The sequence below is a fragment of the Chrysochloris asiatica genome, unplaced genomic scaffold (genome assembly GCF_000296735.1).
Source record: "Chrysochloris asiatica unplaced genomic scaffold, ChrAsi1.0 scaffold00007, whole genome shotgun sequence".
Lineage (NCBI taxonomy): Eukaryota > Metazoa > Chordata > Mammalia > Afrosoricida > Chrysochloridae > Chrysochloris > Chrysochloris asiatica.
Window position 1 is genome coordinate 26,022,569 of NW_006408525.1, and position 11,930 is coordinate 26,034,498.

Here is an 11,930-nt window from a genome sequence, read left to right on the forward strand (position 1 = left end):
TTACGGTGTTTTAGATGGTACTCGTTGCTCCATTGTAATGTTGCTCATTTTCGAGGATTTTTCTTCAACTGAGTGGACCCTTACTGAAAGGACATTACCAAGTTGATCTAGTTCTTCAAGCACTGTTTTGACAACAATTTCTTCTGTTGAGTCTAAAATAAAATAAATGAAAGCTTACTACTCATTCTCAACGGGCTGAAAGATATTTATTCAGTCAGGACTGGCATGCTTTCTAACAATGGCTTTTGCAATTTTGCTGTAAATTGGCACATAATTCGGTGCCTTATATTTATCTTCCTTATATTTACCATGGCTTCTAAAGTAAATGGGTGTTTGACAGTGTAAATGAAATGGATTAAAATCACATAAGTATTGGGCAGGCACAATTAGATTAAGTAAGTCTGTCTTCTTTTAAATACCAACTTTTTCTACTTTCATAGTTTGAATAATAAAAATATACAATAAAATGTTCTTATACCAAAGCCTTGAAATTGTGAAAATAATAGGTTATAAATAAGATGTTGGGAGACTGATTCGTCATTTTAGCAATTAAGTAAATTGACCACACCTGATCTATAGGAAAATAAAATTAAAACATTCACAATTGTCATAAAGACCTGTTATCCCTTCATTCAGTAGAGCTAAACACAAAGATTATATAGAGTTTATAAATAAGTGACTTAATGACTATTATTATTGGGATTTAAGAGCTACACCAAATAAAACACCTTCTCTGACTTTCTCTAAGGAGGTCTGATAGCATAGTAGTTATGAATCGGTCTGCTAACCTGGAGGTTAGCAGTTCAAAACTACCAACCACTCCATGGGAGAAAGATGAGCTTTCTGCTCTCGTGAAGTTTTACAGCCTTGGAAACCCTATGCAGGGTGACTACAAGTCGGAACTGACTCTACAGCACACCACCACCACCACCACCACCATACCTTTCACTTGATTGCCAGGGTTTACAGGCACACATCCTATTGATTTGTAACGTGTGGATTTGCCTTCTCTGTGAAGAAAAGAACAAATTATATATATATATTTATTTATTCCACTAGGGAGTTAAAAAAATAACCAGGAACTGATAACAATGGCTTTGGAGTGTCGTTTCAAAAACGTTTACTTTCTTTTTATGTTTGAGGAACATTAGTGAACATTTTGTGACTTCAACATAATGAGAGAAGAGAATAAATGAATGCTGATAATCTGAAATTCTTTTTGTGGATAGATATGATCTCTTTCATTTAGTAATAGGGGAACTTGAAGTTCTCATTCTGACGTTTTCATCACTGAAATGACCTGTGGATATGCTTGGGGTGCATGCTGTGTTGTAGGCCCTGGGCTTTGTGTTGTAGAGAATGTGCAAGTACAACATAAACAATTGGTGCTGTGGATGAGAAAATAAAGCATCTGTATATAAAAAGTTGATGATAAAATAAAGCATCTGTATATAAAAAGTTATTTATAAAGTATTATAAAATGTGCTATATATATATATATATATATATATATATATATAATAAAAGTTATTTATGAAGTATTATAAAGTGACAAGTGGAGAATAAGCACTTTGTTTTGAGTTCTATTCTAATGAGAACAGGCTGCAGAGGGCTGATCTGGCCTTGAAAGATGCTTGAGATGCTGCAATAAGCATCTGCTGAATAAGCATTTCAATATAGCCCCAGTTACTGAGTACTTCTGTGTGCAAGCCACATATGAAAAGTTACCCACCAAGGCGAACAAATAAGACTAAGCTCTGATTGCTTAGCAGAAACCACATAGGCAAGAAATCAATGGAATGACATATATAAAACACTGAAAGAAAAAAAAACACAACTTGTCAGCCAAGAATCGTATATACAATAAAACTGCCCATCACATATGATGGAGAAATTAGGTTATTTTCAGAGTAACCAATTTAAAAAAAAAAAAAATTGTAAAAACCAGACCAACCTTACAAAAAATACTAAAGGGAATTCTTTGAGCAGTAGACAAGAGCCTGAAACTAATATACTTGACAGTATCTCCTGGAACTCAACCCATATATTGTTATGTGCAGTGGAAAGTCGGTTCTGACTCATGGTGACTCTGCAGGGTTTCCAATGCTGTCAGTTTTTAGGGAGCAGAAGCCTAGTCTTTCTCCTGACATGAACTTGTTGGATTTGAACTGTTGATCTTGCAGTGAACAGCCCAATTCACAACCCACTTCACCATCAGGATTCCCAACCCAAATAAAACTGAACATCGAGTACCAGAGATACCGTGGTAACAACAAAAGCAGTGAAGTAAAAGGAGGGACTAATGGAGTTACAGAACTTCCTGATGCAGAGGAACTCAAGTCGATTTCAGGAAAAATGATTAAGAACAAGTCTAACTGTAACCCCCAAAACTGTTGTTGTTGTTGTTGTCAGGTGCCATCGAGTCGGAACCGACTCATAGCGACCCCGTGCACAGCAGAACGAAACAATGTCTGATCCTAGGCCAACCTCACTACCGCTGCCACACTTGACGCCATCAATGATGCCACCTGGCTGATCCATCTCGTTGGGGGTCTTCCTCTTTTTCTCTGACCCTCCACCTTACCCAGCATGACATCCTTCTCCAGTGACTGTTCTCTCCGGACAATGTGTCCAAAGTAGGAGAGACGAAGCTTAGCCATCTTGACCTCCAAGAAGCACTCTGGTTGTACTTCTTCCAAAACAGATCTATTGGTTCTTTTGGCAGTCCATGGCACTTTCAGTATTCTCCTCCAACACCACAACTCAAAGGCATCAATTCTTCTACGATCTTCCTTATTCACTGTCCAGCTTTCGCATCCATATGAGGCTATTGAAAACACAATGGCCTGGGTCAGGAGCACCTTAGTCCTCAAGCTGACATCTCTGCTCTTCAATACTTTAAAAAGTTCCTGTGCAGCAGATTTTCCCACTGCAATATGTCGTCTGATCTCTTGACTGCTGCTTCCGTGAGTGTTGATAGTTGATCCAAGAAACCCCCAAAACTAGACCAAGCCTTATGCCTAGACCTAGCCCAACCCTTACACCGAACACTTATCCTACCCCTAGCCACAACCTTAACACTAAACAAAGTTCGTAGACTTCGTCTGGAGTCCTGGTGTGGTGCTGCGAGTTAATGCGCTGGACTGCAAGGTTGGTTTGGACTGCATGGTTGGCAGTTCAAGCTTCCCAACTGTTCCTCAGAAACGCTATACAGGGTTGCTATGAGTTGGAACTGACTCAACGACACTTAACAATACAACAACAACAAAGCTTTGTCTGCAGTTTCAGTGTGGCACTATGGGATTGCAAGTTGGCTTAAACCATAAGGTCAAGGTCAGCAGTTCAAACTCACCAGCCACTCCTCAGAAACCCTATACAGGGTCGCTGAGTCAGAACTGACTTGATGGCAGTTAACTACAACAACAAAGTCTTAGTCTAGACTTAACCATAGTCCTAACCCTAACTCCTACTATCCCACCAAAAATGAAACAAAACCAACCAGAAAACCAACACGTGGGGGGCACACAAAAAAAGAGAAAAAAATAGTAATGTAGAAGACTTCAACCAACACTATCAACTCACTTGAACTAATCAGTATTTATAGCACATATATACATACACACACACACACACATACAAAATGACTTTAAAAAAAAGTAGTTAAGAGTGTGATTTTGATAATATTGCAATTTTATCAATGGGGAAATTGAAGTTTAAAGAGGTTAGACAATGTGCTTAGATTCACCCAGCAGGCATGATTTGAATCAGGGCTGCAAATCCAAGGCTATAGCTTTTAGCTAACAAGCTATGGTGTCTTTGCTGTTAAATTGTCCTATTTCTTCATTGTGCATCTTATAAATGAAAATGGAATATCTCACTCAATAGAGGGTATATGTGGGATAGATAGTGAAGAAATGACAAATAAAATATATTATTATAAGAAGTATGATTCCACACTAAAGCCAAGAAAGCAGACTTTCCTCTGGATTGAAATATTGGAATTGTTCAATATTCTATATTTAAATACTCCTTATTTTCATAGATATAAGTTCTATTTTAAAATGTGATTTATGGCCTGTTTTTATTCCACATGGATGCAGTAATAAACGTTAATGCCTTCTTGAGGTATAATCTTGAGAATAGGCACTTCTAGGATGCAATATTGCTATACTGAGAAAATGACTTTGATAGGAGATTCTTTTCAAGAGTGGATATTTACCTTTCTTCTCCATCTATTAAGCTGCAGTAAGTTTCGATTTCTTTTTCTAAGACAATTTTGATATCTAGAAGCTGCTCATGCTCCAGCTTCTGGCCTTCTATTTCTGTTCGAATCTGTTGCATTTGCTCTTCCAGTGGCCCGATCTGATCCTGGATTTGCTGAAGTTGAACGCAGTAATTTCCTTCAGTCTCGGCCAAGGAGCATTCGTAAGAATGTTTCTAGAAGAAAAAGAAAGTAGTCTTGAATGTGTTTAAAAACAAACAAAACATGTTTATATTTCAAACATTTTCAAGGTGAGAATAAATATTTGTGTAAGTGCTAAATGTTTTCCATTGGGAAAAAAATCAATACCAACAAGATTTTTAAAAAGGCATTTCTCCTCATTTGAAAAAAAAAAAATCTTTTTTCAAGTTTTGGGATTGGTGAGTTAAAAATAATATGTGTATGAGCAGGATTCTTGATATTTAATATATCTACATGTTGAATATATTTAGTTAATCTCAGATTTAGATGAGGATGTGGAATGAGGGATATCACTGTTGACGTCAGATGGATCTTGGCTGAAAGCACAGAATACCAGAAAGATGTTGTATAGGGTTTCGAAAGAGCGGCTGGTGGATTTGAACTGCCAACCTTGCAGTTAGCAGCCCAGTGCTTATTGTGCAATAGCACAACAGGATATTTACTATAGCTATATTTGGTTCTCTATGGTTACACACACATACCACAGCCATGAGGGACTGAAGCTCTATTTCCAGAGTTTGGAGATTGCGTTTCAGTTCTGTCAGCTCGTTTCTTGCTGCTGTGACGGCTCCCTGGTCATCAGAAATCTGTTGTTGCAGGAATGCACTCTGAAATGTAATTACCAGAGGTTTAGTGCCCAGCTTGGTCATCCACTGAACAAGCCCTTACTATGTAATCTGTCATAGATGTACCTTCTCATTAAACCAGACTTCGGCGTCTTTGCGGTTCTGCTCAGCCAAGTCCTCATACTCGGCCCTCATATTGTCCAATAGGACAGTCAGATCCACTCCTGGGGCTGCATTCATCTCCACGTTCACGTTCCCTCCTGCTGTACACTGAAGGACTTTCATTTCCTGGAAAAGAGATTGGTATAAATACTCAAGCTGGAATTCTGATCGAGCGCTATTAAGCTGTGTACTTGAAGGAGGAAGTCTGATTCTGTACGAAGCTGATTGCTGGGTTCCTTACCTCCTCATGGTTGTTTTTGAGGAATGCTAATTCCTCGCTGAGTGTTTCACACTGTATTTCCAGGTCTGTTGTACAAAGGGTCAGCTCATCCAGCACTCTGCGAAGACCGTTGATGTCAGCTTCAACGCTCTGGTGTAGAGCCAGCTCATTCTCATACCTTAAAGGTCATTAAAGTGATTGAGAATTTAATAAGCAAGTGCAAGGCATAATTTCAAAAGATATTTTTCATAACAAGAAATATGATGTCCCGTACATATTTCTGAGACTTTTTGTAATGACACACAATGAAAACGGTTTAAGCTATCTGCTGATTTGTAAAATCATTTTTGGGAGGAGTTGTTTCTTCAGAGTTTACGTTTTGTCATCCAATGTACTTCACAGTTGAATAAAAATAAGGTGGTGGTGTTGTTAAGTGCTGTTGAGTCACTTCTGGCTCATAATAATTCAGTATAGGATTTCCGAGGAGCAGCTGGTGGGTTTGAACTGCTCACCTTGTGGTTCTAAGTTCGGTGCTGATCCTACAGCACTACCTAATGATGACTCCCTAATTAATTTATACCTCCAGACTTATATACCCAGCTGGCTACCGACATCTCCACTTGGAGGTATAAATAGGCATCTTGAGTCTAACTTGTCCCAGACAGCTGCTATTGTTGTTAAATGCCATCAAGTCTGTGTAGGGTTTCTGAGGAGCAGGTGGTGAATTTGAACCACTGACCTTGAGGTTCAAGTCAACTTTGTGGTCGAGTGCTTATCCTAGAGCACCACATCAGATGTTTACAGTTGATGAATTTTGTTGATAGTGGCTGTTAAGTCAGTTCTGACTCGTGGTGACCCCATGTGTGCAGAGTAGAACTGCCCCACAGGGTTTCCAACGCTGTCACTTTTCAGAAACAGATGTCCAGGCCTGCCTTTGGACGTGCCTCTGTGAGGGTTCAGGCTACTGAGCTTCTGGCTAGGTGGTGAGTACTTAAAGTGCTCACACCACCCAAGAACTCCTAAAATGTATGATAGCTCTATTCCTAAGGGCGTATTTAATTCAATTGATTGATCTAGTTGGATTCATAAGAACATTCATTTTGGTTTAAAAAGCAACAGATACTATTATACCCAACGGCAGCAGTCTACCTTTATTATAATGAATTATTTTATTTCCACCTACTTCAGCCTGAAGTCGTCAGCGGTCAGTCTGGCGTTGTCATTCTGCAGAACAACACGAGCGTTGCAAGTAGTCATAGAAATAATCTAAATAGGGAATATTGTGCAAAACGTAAGTACCAAAAGTAAAAGGAACCTCAGGATTTCAGTGTGATTCTACATTTTCTTAACCCCATGAGAATCTTATCTTTGTATCTTTTCTCTAAATTAAAGGAATCTGAATTTTCTTCATATAATGAATGTCCAGCATTCAAGAGCTAAAATGTAAGCTTTTACAGTTACACTTCCATTATTTTTAATTAAAAGGTATAAGCCAAATGCAGAAACAGTAATGGCTTTGCAGTCTGGCGCATTAACCCACAGCGCCACAACATATAAGTGCTAAGTATGCCTTATATAAATGCATAAGTCCCTATCTCTTACCTGCCCTTTAAGATCTTCAATGACTGAGAAATATCTGCCATAGTCATGGTCAAGTCCCCGGCAAGCTCCAGGACCATATTTCTCATACCAATCCTTGATCTTCTTCTCTAGATCAGCATTTGCTTCCTCCAGAGCTCGCACATGGTCCAGGTAGGACGCCAGGCGGTCGTTGAGGTTCTGCATGGTTACCTTTTCATTTCCAGAGAGGAGGCCATGCTCATTTCCAAGAATCCCAGTGTAGCCCCCGCTTCCCAACCCTGCACCACCATTACAGAAGCCTCCTCCAGAAGAAATGCCCCCAAGAGAAATCCCACCACACACATTTCCACTTGCAAAGCCTGGTCCTCCACCTGAGAGCCTAACAGAGCCAGCTCGGGAGCAGATCCGCCTGGATCCAGTAGAAAGTCGAAAAGACATGGCGATAGGACAGGTGAGCGACCCTTTCCCAGAGAGGAGCAAAGGCAAAGTACACCGTCCACTTTTGAGGTTAGCTCCATCTGGCCTTTTATAGGACTCAGGAGGCCACTGCAGTCTTAGCTATGCCAATCTGTAATAAAATATTACTTGTACTTTAATTGTTGTTTTTCATAATTGGGTGATTTTAATTGTATCAGTCTGTAGGTGGAAAGGTGCCCCAAGGATAACTTTACATATTAAAAAGGTGCCAGGTGGAGTGATACTAAATCATAGTCTCAGAAGTCAATATTAAAGATGAGTAAAGACATCTCTCTCTCTTAAGCATTTTATTGTGGCTCGGACATAAGTGTATGGAGCACATTAGTTCCCCAGTCACCCATTCACACACATTTTGTTTCACGACATTGGTTGCAATCCCTGTCAATGTAGCAGCACTCTTCCCACCTTCCCACTGGACTCTCCGTTTCCATTTGTCCTTCTTACCTGACCCTTCCTGTCTTCTGAACTTTGTATTTAGGCAAATGCTGCCCTTTGGATCATGTATGGTTGATTGTTCTGAGGAGTATGTTCCTCCCAAGTCTTGCTTGTTCACTTTATAGGCCAGTCTATTGTTTGACTGTGAATGAGCTCTGGTGGCATAGTGGGTTATGAGTTGGACTATTAATCTCAAGGTCAGCAGTTCAAATCCACGAGCCACACTGAGGGAGAAAAATGAGACCTTCTGCTCCAGAAAGATTTTTTTCTTCATGTATTATTTCTTTAAGAAACAAATAAGTTAATCAAAGAAGAATCATGAATCTCATGTTCAAGGGTTCTGATTCATCAAATTCTAAGTAGCGTAGTGGTTACGAATTGGGCTGCAAACTGCAAGGTCAGCATTTCAAAACTATCAGCTGTTCCACGGGAGAAAGAAGAGGCTTTCTGCTCCCGTAAAGATTTACAGCCTCAGAAACCCTGTACAGGGTCGCTATGAGTCGGAACCGGCTCCACGGCACATCACCACCACCACCACCACCAAGATTTAAGCCATTCATATCCAATCCCCATACACAAAACCAATCATATTTAAATTTATGGATCATGCAAATTTCAACCTGATCCTGTGTCAGAATCATCTGCCTGGAAATTGTTTAAGGCCAATAGTTGGAGAAGTGATTTGCTATGAACTGAGTTCTTGACAGTTTTTTTAAAAAGTGACTTTGATAAATAGAAATATGCATCTTCTTCTTTTTGCCAAAGCTCAATTCCAGACAGAGTTTCATAGAGCTTCTCTAGTGGGATTTCTTCCTTGACTCGTTCATCCTAGATTTGCTGATTTATGCCGTGACTCCCATCCCAGAGAGCCAGGAGGTCAATTTATGGGGTTTATTAGGGAAGTGAATCAGGTACAATTCAAGATCAAAACTAACTCAAAATGCAGCAGTTGCCCAGTCAGGCCTGCCTCACTCTTGTCTCTTTTGCCTCTCAGCCTCATGGCCGCTTGGCCTCTGCCCTGTTCAGGCAAGTGTTACAAAACTCTTTTAGCCAGTCTGTGAATGCCCAGAGGCTACTTTCTACAAGCCAGTCTCCTGTGGTAGGCACTCAGCTTTACTTAGTCCATGGGCCTAGAGCCCAAAGCTGCTCTGTCTCTCCACGATACCACCGCTGCTATCACCGATTATTCTAAGTAGAGTCCTCAGACTCCACTCAGGCTCTTCCTTCTTGATGGTCATGGAATCGTCTGTTCCTATAAAGCTTTACAGCCTTGGAGACCCTATACAGGGTTGCTACTCGACTATGTGTCATCCATTTGGCCTTTGTACTAATTATTTTCCTCAATTTTTAAATTTTTCTCATTCTTCTTTACTCTGGACAGATAGAAACCAATAGTTGCATCTTAAATGGCTGCTTGCAAGCTTTTTTAAGACCCCAGTTGCTACTCAGCAAACAAGGCTGTAGAACATGGTCTTTGTGGACTATATTATGCCCATTGAACTAAAAGTCCCCCAAGACTGTGGTCTCAAGTTCCCAAGCAGAGTGCCTCAGGCCTTCAAAATTCTTCTTCTTTTTTTTTTTTTTTCCTATGGCTAAGAAGTTTTCATAACTTTGCCTCCTGTATGCTCTTCTATACACATGCATCTATTTGCAGCACATACAAATAAATATGTATGAATGTACTGGACTGCAAAGTCATTTGAACTGCAAGGTCAGTGGTTCAAGGTCACCAGCCACTCCTTGGAAACCCTATACAAGGTTGCTATGTGTTGGAACCAACTAGAAGTCACTTAACAACAATATAGATACACACACACACACACATATATATATATTTGTCAAATCTCTCATATACTCTTGGGTGAATTCTCATATGCCATCCCACATCTGTTCAGCTTTAAATGCACACCTTTTTAAGCTCTGGAAGAGATTATAGTTTTTCGCTCTACATAGCAAAGAATTAATAATTCAAATAACAAATGTCTACTAGTTTTGTCCTGTAAATACTTTTGGAGTATTTCTATTATTTCCATTTTATTAAGTGTTTCCTTTTATGCTAAAATCAAACATTCAAGATTTAGTGATCCTTCAGTAGTGGGAACTCTTTAATTGATTTTTAAACTGAAAACTGAAATAATAGGAACTCTGCAGTGCCTTGCTTTTCACCAGAATCAATATATAGATGATGTACATAGAGAACTATTGTGTTGCACTTTCTTGGTTTAGTGCAGGAGCAGAATGTCTGTTCATGTAACTTCCGAATCTCTAAATTACTTGCTTCTTTATATCAAAAATATTGTTGAACTTTTAGTTTAAACTTACGTTTTTAAGGTATTTTGAATTCGCTTGAGGAGTGAGGTTCATGTTGATGGGTGGAGAATAAAATATATAAAATATATCACTTCTTAGAAAACCAATGATATAATTTCCTAGGTCATAAGGAAGCTGACTCTTGGTTTTTCTAGTCTTCATGCCCTGAGGAAGCCACTCAGTCTGACTGTAGTCCATTTCCTTATTGGAGCGAATGAAAATCATATCATCAAACAGTCTCAAAAGAATGCTGAGCATCTCCAATAATGAATGACTATAAAGCAGTCTGAAGGACACACACATTTTGTAAGTGTTAATTAGTTAGATTATTATAATAAAGTGAACATGTCAGGCAGGGTCCCTGCTCTATCAGTTACAATGGTACAAATTGATTGGTTAAGTGATAAGAGGCTTAATTTTCAAACAGTGATTTTTTTTTTTTTTTTTCTGAATGAGATTTTTCAGTATATGAATAGTAAATATTTTGAAGCACATTCTACATTAATTGTTGGAGTATTTATTTAAAGGATGTATGGAGATTTTTCAACAAAAATATTTTAGGATAATTACCAGAAAACTGAAGCAGCCCCAGTGGCATAGTGGGTTACTTGTTGGGCTGCTAAACACATAGTCTGTGGTTTGAGTTTTCTAGCTCTTCACAAGAGAAACACTTTCTGCTCCCGTAAAGATTTGCAACCTTGAAAATCCTGTACAATATGAGTTGGAACTGACTCAACGGCACACAACCACCACCACCATCAGAAAACTGTAATTTGGATCATCAGCACATGTTTAGAACAATGGTAAATTACGAGACATAACTCATGTTCCCAGCCTTGGTATTAGTTCTGTTGTGACCAGGTCAAATCCTTATCTTTTGTCCATGTTTCCTGTGAATCAATCATGAAAACCAAAGGATGTTGTTAGTGGTACAGTTTATAAGGCTGGGGTTTCTTGAGTAAGAGGTATTATGAGATTGAAAAGTATTATTAGCATAATCTGTTTATCTCTAGATATTTTGCAAATACTAATTACCTCAGAGTCTTTTGCAGAATAAGTTAAGTATGTATTATTACAATCATTTTGGAGATGAGTTGGCTCTGAAGCTAAGTGACAACACAGATCACAAAGCATTTCAATATTCAAACTGGACTGGGATGTATGATGTTTAACTCCTTGAGACACTGCCCCATGTTTATGCATGGGGCAGGTTTCTTGAGTTTTCTCAATCATACCTTTCTCCTGAACCATAAATTTTTAGGTATGTTTTAGTCCCTTCTTGAGTGGGAACTAGATTTAACATTATTGGGGTCACTTCTCGCTGTACATTTCTCCCATGAGAGTGGTTATTTATGGAAGAAATAATCAATTATTGTGGGTAACGGTTGCACAACATGATTCACTGAACAGTACACCTGAAAAATGTTGAACTGGAAAATTCTGTGATAAATATATCTATTGTTGTTGTTTAGTGCCATTGAGTTGGTTCCAACCCATAGCGACCCTGTATAGGGTTTACAAGAGGTGAGTGGTGAGCTTGAACCACTGACCTTGTGGTTCAAATCAACTTTGCAGTCCAGCACATTAACCCACAGCATCACATCGGCATTCTCTCTCTTGCTATATATATTTACAACAATTTTTTTCATGTTTTATTGTGAATCATATGATATTTTACATGAGAGAACTTTAGTTTTACATTCATTCCATTGTATAT

The 11,930-nt window shown here is 38.9% G+C and overlaps 1 protein-coding gene across 1 annotated transcript; it reads right to left on the reverse strand.

Annotated features, from left to right (window-relative positions):
• On the reverse strand, window positions 1-7,429 carry KRT26 (keratin 26). Its single transcript, XM_006833671.1, has 8 exons — window positions 7,013-7,429; window positions 6,594-6,676; window positions 5,432-5,588; window positions 5,155-5,316; window positions 4,945-5,070; window positions 4,220-4,437; window positions 943-1,010; window positions 1-152 (listed from the first exon to the last, which is right to left on the reverse strand). The coding sequence occupies exons 1-8, from the start codon at window positions 7,427-7,429 to the stop codon at window positions 1-3; spliced, it is 1,383 nt and encodes a 460-aa protein (XP_006833734.1).
• Window positions 7,430-11,930: the final 4,501 nt, after the last annotated feature.